Source organism: Malus domestica, chromosome 07 (assembly GCF_042453785.1).
Source record: "Malus domestica chromosome 07, GDT2T_hap1".
In the NCBI taxonomy this organism is placed as follows: domain Eukaryota; kingdom Viridiplantae; phylum Streptophyta; class Magnoliopsida; order Rosales; family Rosaceae; genus Malus; species Malus domestica.
The window spans coordinates 14,509,081-14,519,982 of NC_091667.1; the positions used below are offsets into that span (position 1 = coordinate 14,509,081).

Here is a 10,902-nt window from a genome sequence, read left to right on the forward strand (position 1 = left end):
GATTGTGTCAATAAAACATGTTCAAAACTCTCAAAACTCTCAAATAAAAAATAATGTCTGGTATAATAATTTAAACATGTTCTCTTTTCTTTTTTTGGACAAGAAACGATAGAGTGGTATATCATTGAACTTCACAAACAATTACAGAGATTGCCAATTGGGTACATAAGTTCCAATAATCAAGAAATTGATCTGGAGTAAATTTGCATAGAGAAACAAACAATAGTAAACCCGTATACGGCTACCACAAACACTGTCATGACCCCACAAAAAGTCATCACTACAAATCTGTTACAAAAACACGATAGACGCAACAAACTTATACTGACGACCACATAGGTCATCACGTAAATGCGAGGCCACGTAAAGTTGGATATGTGGTCCTATCATCACGAATAGGGATTGAAGGTAAAAAAAGAGGTGAATGGGTTTCCTGGTTGAATGTGTTTAAAATTAAAGTTGGATATGTGGTCCTATCATCACGAATAGGAAAACAATGTACGGTGAAGGACAATAATGTCTTTTGAGACGTATTTAGCAAGAAAGGAAGAAAATGGAGTGGATATATCAAACGAGAAATGACCCGTCATCCTCTTCATACCTGGTAAATAATCAAATCCTAAATTTGGATTATGTTAATTAATCCGGATTATTTAGTTGTTATCTTCTATTCTGCGTCGTTCTTCATTGGTCACTCAATCACTGCGGTTCTTGGTTCTCTCTGCTTATTGGTATTCAGCGGATCATTCCCAAGCTCCCCTCACTCAACTCTCTCTCTCTCTCTCTACCACCTTCAAATTCCTGCTCAAAGGTATACACTTCCTCTGATTTCTCGACCCCAAAGCGATTACAATTACATGGGTTTTTTTCTTCTTTCTTATTTCGGTGACTTGTGAGAAAATCTAGTGTGTTTTTGTCCATGCAATTTGCAGAAATGTCAATCATTGGGCGCAGAGGAATCCATTTCTTGCATAAACTGAATGCTGAAAACGTTCCCGTTGCTCTGATAGAGAAGGGCCAGAGTCGAGTCATAGATGCTTCTCTCACACTCATTCGTGAGAGGGCAAAGCTCAAGGTATGCTCTTTCCTTCTTGGGTTGTGTTTCATTTTTTGCTTTTGGGATTGTCCAAGTAGATTTTTGGACTCGCAATAAATTCTGTTGAATTGGGTGTTTCTTATTCTTTTTTTCAGTTGTTTAAGTTTGAATCCCACTCCTCGTCGTTAAGATTAAATTAATAAGAATATGGCTCGAATAAAAAACAATGGTTTTCTTTTTGTTTATGTGATTGTGCAAATTTTTGGACATGGAACGAGTTTTGGTGAATTTTTTCTTCTTCAATTTGCTAAGTTTGAATCTCACTCCTGGTCGTTTAGATTAGATTAGATTACATTAATTAGAATATCGATCGAATAAAAAGTAGTTATTTTTGTTTATGTGATTGTGTAAGTAGATTCTTGGACTTAGAATTGGTTTTGGTGAATTGGGCTTTTTTGGGTTGTGTAGGGAGAGCTTGTACGTGCTTTAGGAGGAGCTGTGGCATCCACATCTCTTCTTGGAGTTCCTCTTGGACATAACTCATCGTTTCTTCAAGGGCCAGCTTTTGCTCCTCCGAGGATTAGAGAGGCTATCTGGTGTGGGAGCACCAACTCAACTACTGAAGAAGGTATCAAATTATCTAAATTATTACTGAACTTTTTGCTTCTTAAACCATTCAATGTTTAGCTGTCTACCCATCAAGTGTTGCCGCTTGAGAATTCGAGTACAACATTGGCGGTTGTTTCTCATATTTACGATTGCATTTAGCAGTTTAAGCTGTTAGTGAAACCAACTAATCTCAGAACTATCATTTGTATATGTATGTACTCAGGTTTTGTGATGACTGCGTCATAATTCATGAAACATCTGCAATTTTGTGAATTTGAGAGATGCAATGCTCATTGTTGTTGCTGATTTCTTGTCCTTTCATTTTTCTTGTTTGATGGTGTGTGAAATCATTGTAACATGATGCTGGTGATGCAGGGAAAGAACTAAATGACCCGAGGGTGCTTACTGATGTTGGTGATGTTCCTGTCCAAGAAATTCGAGATTGTGGAGTAGATGATGACAGATTGATGAATGTCATAAGTGAGTCTGTCAAGCTAGTAATGGAACAGGTTGGTTGTAATTTCTATAAACTTCGAAATTTTTTTTGCAATAATTTGTTTTGAGAAACAAACGGAAACTGTGGAAGATTTAAGTGGAAAAATTATGTCAATACTGTTGTTCTGTTCTGTTCTCAAAACTCTACTTGTTCCGTGGGCAGCTTGATAACTCTGACACCAGTTTTGCCATTTGTGCTAGGTTATGTGACAAAAGTTGAGTTTTTGAAACTTATGCACCAAAACTTAATACATATGTACTTTCCACCTTGTTGGTGGTAGTGTTGCCTGATGTGCCTAAAATGCTTTACTTAGACTCTGTTTTAGCAGCAATTAATTGAACTACAACATGTTCACTGTTAGTTGCTTGTAGATGTAATCATATTTCTTTGATAACCATCTATAGTAGTTTTTGCCTAATAGCACTGAATTTTCCTCCAGTATGACTCAGTTGCTTGCAATATGCTCATACGTTTTTTTAATTTTGTGTTACACAATATGCTTATAATTTAAAACACAGCCATTTGAGAAGTATACTTTGAAGCTCAGCTAGTGCAGTTAATAATTTACATGCGTAGATATCAAGTACCCTGCCTGCAGAATGATGCCATATTCAGGCCCTTGCTGGAGGGATTGTAAGGGTTCATTTACATTGGGTGCCTATATTTCCTTTTTAATTGGGGACTTTAGTAGTATAGTGTGCACCAATCAAGATCCTTTTCAGAAAAAGTTTGGTGAGAGCTTTGACACTTCATGTCAGACAGAGAAAATAGAAAATTCAGATGCCATCAGCGGTCAGCATAATATCTTGAGTTCATTCTGGATCCAGGGCATGTTTGCATGGTCTTGTTTTTGAAATTTGTTTTCTGGAAAGCGTCAGAGATATTGAGAGCGCTCTTTCATGATAGTGTTATCCTTTTTGGCCGAGACCTTTCATTCTGATGACGTTAATCTATACACTAGCTACCTTTTGCTTTTAATAGACAAACCTTTACATTGTGTCCATGCCCTTTCAGGATCCACTGCGCCCATTAGTGTTAGGTGGTGACCACTCAATTTCTTATCCTGTCGTAAGAGCTGTCTCTGAGAAGCTTGGGGGACCTGTGGATATTCTTCATCTTGATGCCCATCCTGATATCTATCATGCCTTTGAAGATAATAAATATTCACATGCATCTTCTTTTGCTCGTATTATGGAAGGGGGTTATGCTCGGCGCCTATTGCAGGTAATTTTTGTCTGTAACTATGCATCTATACACTTTATGGTTTGCATTCCCACTTATTTAAGAAATGTGTATTGATCCAAATAATAAATATATGTATATATTTTATGGTTTCACCTGGCCTGGGTTTCTAGGTGTGTCATTACTGGTTTTCTGTAAAGCATCTCATAGGATCTTGACATTGTTTGTGGGAACTTAGTAAACATACTCAGCTGATAATATTTGCACTTCTATCGCACTAGAATTTTTTTTTTCTTCAAAGATTGAAATTTTGGGAATAGGAGGTAGAATGCCTCATGGAAAGTAGTTACCAGAAGTAGGATTTGGTGACATCATATAGTAATTGCATCTCTGGTTCTTGAATTAAGTAGTTAGTAGAAGTAGTGTTTTGTTAACATCTGTCTGCAACATCAGTGAAATCTACTTCATTAAGAGTGTTCTGTACTTACTTTATATTAAGTTTCCCTACCTATGGCAATTTTTTATTCAAGCATTTAACCAAATGTAGTTCTCGTACTCTCTTGCGCTCTTGGATTAAATTGAAATCTCCTGTTTTAGTTGCCATCCAGCGTTTGCAGTTAACCTAATGAACTTGGTTGCTGACTTTTCAGGTCGGCATTAGATCAATTAACAATGAAGGGCGTGTACAAGGAAAACGATTTGGTGTTGAGCAATATGAAATGCGAACCTTTTCACGAGATCGTCACTTTTTGGAAAATCTGGTCTCCATCTCTTTCTCTCTGTTCTTCTCTCCTTTCATGCCCCACCTGTGCCTTTGTGTTTCCATTTATGAGCTTCTGTGTGTCTCTTGCTCTTTTTCTCTACTGTTCTTCCTCACTAGCTTGCCTATGCATATCCATCACTGTTTCCGTATATTTATGTAGTTAAGTAGATAGCTAATTAGATATTTGTCAACCAGCTGTTATATGTGAATGCTTACGATACCATTCGACGTGTGATCTATAATTTGCATCCATCCATATATATCTCTTACAAAATTTATCTTTGACAGAAATTAGGGGAAGGTGTGAAGGGCGTGTATATCTCGATAGATGTAGATTGCCTGGATCCTGCGTTTGCTCCTGGAGTGTCACACATTGAACCAGGTGGTCTCTCCTTCCGCGATGTACTCAACATACTCCATAACCTCCAAGGTGATGTTGTTGCTGCAGATGTCGTTGAATTCAACCCACAGCGCGATACTGTTGATGGGATGACTGCAATGGTTGCTGCTAAGCTGGTGAGAGAGCTGACTGCGAAAATTTCAAAATGATGTGACGATCCGCGTTCCTTTCAGAACACAAGGCCTGGAGACCAAAAGCTTTCAGTATAACACGGATTTCTTTTCGTGACAGCTGAACTGACAGTATTAAACATTTAGCTGTAGCATGTGATATGGTAATTCATTTTCAGCAATAATACTCCAGAGGAGACATGGTATGCTTAATGGTCTGATGGTTTGAGACCAGACAGATTTTCGAAGCTCAATGTCGCTCCCTTTCATAGTTACGAATGCTTTGTCAATGCTTATGTTTTTCATAGTTAAGGAACTTGAGAAGAATAATTTGGTTGTGTCGCTGAGTCAAATTCATTGAACTTAGGAAAATTTGAGAGTTAATTGGTGCTATTTGCAGTTAATTTGAGGTATTTTCATTCATGGTTTATAGAAAGAATAACTAGAAATCCATTTATATGCATATGTTTCATGTGAGGAGAAGGATCATTTAGCTATCATTTCATCCGTATTTTATTCACAACTTCACTTTCATGTTGCCATTTACTTTTTTTTAATTAAATTTGACCAAAATCCCCCCAGTCATTGTTTCTTTGTCAGTTTAACTTAGTTTTCGGTTTTATTTGTTTAATTTGTGTTGATTAGCATCCTTTTTAATCCCCGAAATAGAAGGATTCCTACTTACTCGTACTACAATTACATAATCTATAGGGTTTAATTTGTGTGTTAATTTTTACCATATCACGTGTGAGAAAAGAAGAAAACTGGTATGAAGCACTATTTATTTGTGCTATTCGACATTATTTTTTGTGGAAAGTAAAAATCTTGCTAAATTGGTCATTCTATCGTTCAGAGCTGGCTTGGTTTGTTTGGCCAGTTTGTGTTCACCCCTACTTTTCAAGATTGACTCTCCTCAACATGATTTTCTGGCTCTGTCACTACTCACATGTGTGTTGGAGACACATCTCATCTAAATATGTTCTAAAACATGTGGTATGTTGATTCGTTTTTAAAATATGACCAGCTGATGGCTTTGCCACGATAGTCCACCCTTCCAGGAATCAAGAAGACTCACAGAGGCATTTCAGCCTCCTTCCCACCATCATCGTGCTATTCACCAATGGTAGGAATCAAATACACGACATGCCGTGTGAAATATGGGCCTGAAATTTGTTCTCAACCACTGAACCGTCTTGTTGAGGTATTACGAGTAGTAGTTACTAGCTAGTAGTCAAGTGAAATAAGACATGCATTTGGACTTTCATTTGGTTGGCTTTGACAAAAATAACATGGCAAAAGAAATAGAGAAATAATTTTCATACTCCTATCTCTTGTCATGCATACCTCTTTGATTGAATAATATAAACGAGAGTTAAGTACATAACTAACTTGAGAAGTTGAGAAGTAAAAAAAGGGAGTGCATATAATTTCCCAAAACTAAACTTGGCAAAATGAAATCAAATAATGTTACTTATTTTGAGGGAACGTAAATAAATGGTGGTGATGCACTTGCGTGACGATAAAGCAATCGAAACATGACCCCGAGCTTCACTTCAAAACGAAGCCTCATTTTCAAGGGTAAAAAGCCGTTAGAAAAGCAATTTTCCAGTTGGACAAACCCTTTTCGGGCAAGTGGTCGTCATAAGAGTAATTCCATCCCTAAAAGTATAAATTATTTATATTTTTAATCAATTTTTTTATAATTTTTTTGTATTTTTAATTAATTCTTAGCTGACGTCAACTAGGGGACGTTTGTATTTGTGGGGGAGGGGGGGGGATGAAGGGGATTTAATTGACTATCCCCTAGGTGATTTTTTTTTGGGCTGGAAGTGCTCAATCTTTGTTGGAAAAGATATTATTTTTGTGGGAAATTCTGATATTTCCAATAATGTATTTTGGATAATTTTTTTTGTTCGAAATAGAGGGAAAATATTATTTTCGACTCTCAACTACTACTCTAGTCCGTGGCAAATGGTATTTTCGACACAACAAGGTTATCGTTAAAACTCCTAATCGGAAAAAATAAAATACAAGAAATTTCGAATGGGAATTGAGGTAAGAAATATATGCTTTTTGGTAAAATTCCACTGAGCATTATTCAAAGAATAATTTGTATTATCATTGATAAAACAAACATCTTATGCCATATTACATTCATTACAAACCTAAGATATGTGTTTGAACATACTAACACTAGTCCTCAAACTCCAAAAATGCAAACTTGAATTCTTTCAAGGATGTGCAGATAAAAATATCTTTCCTTTTGTATAGAGAGTTGTTATTAGCCCTCCAAAAATCTTGTTTGGCACTCCAAACTTTATATAATTAGAAAGAAAAATACACTTGTGAGGAGTGTAAAATGAGATTTTTGGAGTGCTATTAACAGTTTCCTTTGTATATATAGTGAATGTGCTCCTTTATCACTCCTTCATAAACTTTTGGGAGAGAGTACCTATATCACATTCAATTACAATAGTTAAGATGCTGAAAAATTGTTGCAAAGCATATTATTTACAAGCCTTAACTAGAACATTGATAAACGATGATTGAAAATATCAACAAGATTTGTGCAAAATAGGGCCTTATCCGTCTACTATTCCTGAGATTTTGAGAGTTCATTCTCGATTGTGCAGATTTTATGGTTAGAGGCAAATATTTGGGATCAATGGCCCATTTTCATTGAGGAAAAAATAATTTTTGTGGCTTATGAGGAGAGAAATCAACGGACATTCCAATTGAAATAGATTTTTAAGGCTCAAGAAATCCCCCTGAAGATCTTAAAAGAAGCAGCCTTAGCTGATTTATGGCTTTTTGGCTTAGCATATTTGTGTTGCCTTCAAAGGGTGGCCGAGCGAGGCCTGAGACGTTCCCCATGGCTTGTTTGAAGACACAAGGTTCTAAAGTTTCTCTTGCACCAACTGTTATAGGATACATTTATCATGGCCTTGGAGACATTGTTTCTTATCTGAGGGCACCCGGGTCCACATGCTTTTCCATACCGATTCACTATATTGTTAGCTGGTTAGGAGAACATTTTCCATATTTATAACCGATGTGGAGCCAAAAATATTCACAGGGCGACACGTGGATTTTTGGACAAAAATGACAAAAATACCCTTGCAGTACAACGAGGTTCCTACGCGCAAGCAGCGGGCAACCCTCTTTCAACCAAGACAGAAGTGCCCAAAATAGGTAACAATTCAAAGTCCATCTCATCAAATCCTTTCTACAAGGTAATTCCCAAACACATTCCTTTTAAATTATGTTAATTGGCTAATTAATGGGTTTATTGCCTAATTAACCCATTAATTGTCAATTAAACCATCCATTATATCCAAATAACTACAAAATACATCCAATTCAACCCTAAAACACCACATGGCCGGCTATCCCCATTTCAAAACCTAATCCATCACTTTTTTCTACCTTTTTCACCATTTCTTCCTTTTTATTACCCAATAAATTCTTTTTTTTTTTTTTGAAAAGAAACGAAAGAATTTTATAAAACGAAAGAATTACAAAAAAGAAAAAATAAACCACGTGGAAAAGATATCCACCTGGAGCTAGAAGAGAACTAGCAAGGACCCCTAAAGAAAACTAATTGAACAGAGGAAAAGCTAGACCAAATCAAATAACGGCTGCTAACAAATCCCTAAAAATAGAAGAGAAATTGTAATCTCTAAACTCCACTGAAACCGAAGCCCAAAGGGCTGCCCAGTGTTTTACTCTATCCCAAAGGTCCTCCACCCCCACTCCCTTGTAATCCTCAAAGACTCTTTTATTACGCTCCAACCAAATGTTCCAGAAGAGGGCCATCAACAGAGATCCCCACAAAGTTTTGGCTTTCCTCCCTTTCCCTAGGCCTTCGAACTTAATGCTTAGAAGCTCAAAACATCCCTTTGGGGTGACCCATCTTGCTCCGGCTTCCTTAAGCAATTTCCACCAGAGTTGAATGCTATACGGACAATGGAGGAAAATATGGTTGACGCTTTCCTCCCCAGATTTGCACAAAGTGCACCAATGGGGGGAGAAGCAAGCAAAAGGCATTCGTCTTTGGATTTGATCACAAGTATTAACCTTCCCGAGCGCCACTAGCCACACAAGGATTTTGACTTTTGGAGGCACTTTTGCTTCCCATATCTGAGCGAAAGGGGGAAATTGATGCATAACATCATTGTTGCAAAGGAAAGAGTTATAAGATTTGCAAGTGAACTGGCCAGAACCTTCTAAATTCCATCTTCTCCTGTCTTCTCTAGAATGGCACAGCCGTACGGACTCCACCTTCTGCAGTAAACCAGCCACCTCTTCAATCTCCGACTCTCTTAGGTTTCTCCTAAACTCTAAATTCCAGCTGACCGGCTGTAAAGAAGAAGCTATCAAATTGGAAATACTTTGGTTTTTTGTCCTTGATAAAGAAAATATTCTAGGGAATTGCTCCTTCAACGGACCGCCCTCCAACCAACCATCCTCCCAGAATCTCAGCCTCTCTCCGTTACCAACCACGAATTTGCATGAGTGAAGAAAGGGAGGGTAACCAGCCGAGATGTCAGTCCAGGGACACCTGCTCGAGCCTCGACTCGGACAATTAGCATCCCAACCATTTGCCACCAGACTGTACTTGCTCTTTATCACCCTATGCCAAAGAGAGTTTGATTCGCGCGGGAATCTCCACAGCCACTTGGCTAATAAGGCGGCATTTCGATTTCTCAAATTTCCCAGACCAAGGCCACCTTCCTCCTTGCTTTTACACACTTTCTCCCACTTGACCAAGTGAAACTTCTTTCCTTCCTCAACCCCTTCCCAAAGGAACCCTTTCATTAGCTTTTCCAGTCTCCCAATGACCCCGCGTGGGGCTTTGAACAGGGACATGTAGTATATGGGCAGGGATCCTAGGACAGCTTGGATCAATGTTAATCTTCCGCCTCTAGATAAAAAAGCTTTCTTCCAACCCTGAAGTCTCAATTCCACCTTCTTTACCACCGGGTCCCAGAACTTAATAGATTTTGGCTTACCTCCGAGGGGAAGACCCAAGTACTTCATTGGCCAGCTACCCACCTCACACCCCCAAGAACTTGCTAGCCTTGTAATTTTCTCACCATCAGAATTAATTCCCACCAAGGAACATTTTGCTTTGTTAATCTTCAAACCTGAAACCTTGCCAAAAATTTGCAGCAGAAGTAATAAATTATTCCAAGCCTCCTCATGCCCTGCCAAGAAAAAGATGGTATCATCCGCAAATTGAAGATGAGAAATCTCCACGTTATCTTGCCCAACACGCAGCCCTTGGATCAAATGGTTCTCTTGAGCCTTCTCAATCAATCTGCTCAGCACGTCTACCACTAGGGTGAACAAAAACGGAGACAAAGGGTCACCTTGTCTCAGTCCTCTTGAAGCTTTGAATTTTCCCCTAGGTCTCCCATTAATCAAAACTGAGAAATTAGCCGTGCTTATGCAACCAAGCACCCATTTTCTCCATCTATACCCGAATCCCTTTCTCAGTAATACTTCTTCCAAGAATCTCCAATCGACGTGGTCATAAGCTTTTTCGAAATCGATCTTAAAAACCAAACCTTCCTCCTTCTTCTGCCTCACCTATTCGACCACCTCGTTTGCTACGAGGACAGCATCCAGAATTTGTCTATCTTTAACAAAAGCTCCTTGAGATTGGGAAATTGTACTGCCCATGACATTCTTTAGTCTTGTAGCAAGGACTTTCGCCACTACCTTGTAAAGACTGGTAACTAAGCTTATAGGCCTATAGTCCTTCAAGTTCACAGAATCTGCCTTTTTCGGGATTAGGCAAATATAAGTTTCATTTGTTACTGCGTTTATAATCCCACTTTCTAAGAACTCTTCCAACACCTTCAAGATATCCGCCTTCAAAATATCCCAACAACTTTGGAACATTTGCAAAGAGAAGCCATCCGGGCCAGGGGACTTATCATTCCCGCAATCGAAAACGGCTTTTTTGACTTCGGCTTCCTCGAACGGCCGTTCAAGCCAAGCTGCCTCGTTGGCATTAATTGGACACCAATTAATACCATCCAAGCTCCAGCACTCCTCTTCGTTGCTACTGAACAGAGACTTGAAAAAATGAATGATTTCGTTTTCAATCTCCTCTACCCCTTCTACCATTCTACCATCTTCCGCTTCCAATCTCTCTATAAAATTTCTCTTCCTTCTCCCACTTGCTACCTTATGGAAAAATCTAGTGTTGCCATCCCCATCTTTGGCCCACTCCACTTTGCTTCTCTGCCTCCACTTTACTTCTTCCTTCCAAGCCAAATCTTCCACTAGGAAACGGGT

At 38.5% G+C, this 10,902-nt stretch overlaps 1 protein-coding gene across 2 annotated transcripts; it reads left to right on the forward strand.

Annotated features, from left to right (window-relative positions):
- The first annotated feature begins 560 nt into the window (after window positions 1-560).
- LOC103436082 (arginase 1, mitochondrial) lies at window positions 561-4,980 on the forward strand. 2 transcript variants are annotated; one of them, XM_008374493.4, is made up of 7 exons: window positions 561-811; window positions 933-1,075; window positions 1,505-1,664; window positions 2,021-2,154; window positions 3,156-3,365; window positions 3,974-4,084; window positions 4,375-4,980. In XM_008374493.4, the coding sequence occupies exons 2-7, from the start codon at window positions 935-937 to the stop codon at window positions 4,633-4,635; spliced, it is 1,017 nt and encodes a 338-aa protein (XP_008372715.1). In that variant the 5' UTR covers window positions 561-811; window positions 933-934; the 3' UTR covers window positions 4,636-4,980. The 2 variants fall into 2 exon arrangements, with proteins under 2 accessions (XP_008372715.1, XP_028961471.1); XM_029105638.2 differs by having other exon boundaries at window positions 642-811; window positions 907-1,075.
- The last annotated feature ends 5,922 nt before the right edge of the window (window positions 4,981-10,902 follow it).

Coding starts and splice junctions, on each gene's coding strand:
- LOC103436082 (XM_029105638.2), top strand. CDS start 920: ATGCAATTTGCAGAAATGTCAATCATTGGGCGCAGAGGAATCCATTTC. Junction 1,076..1,504: donor GTGAGAGGGCAAAGCTCAAG/GTATGCTCTTTC, acceptor TGGGTTGTGTAG/GGAGAGCTTGTACGTGCTTT. Junction 4,085..4,374: donor GTCACTTTTTGGAAAATCTG/GTCTCCATCTCT, acceptor TATCTTTGACAG/AAATTAGGGGAAGGTGTGAA.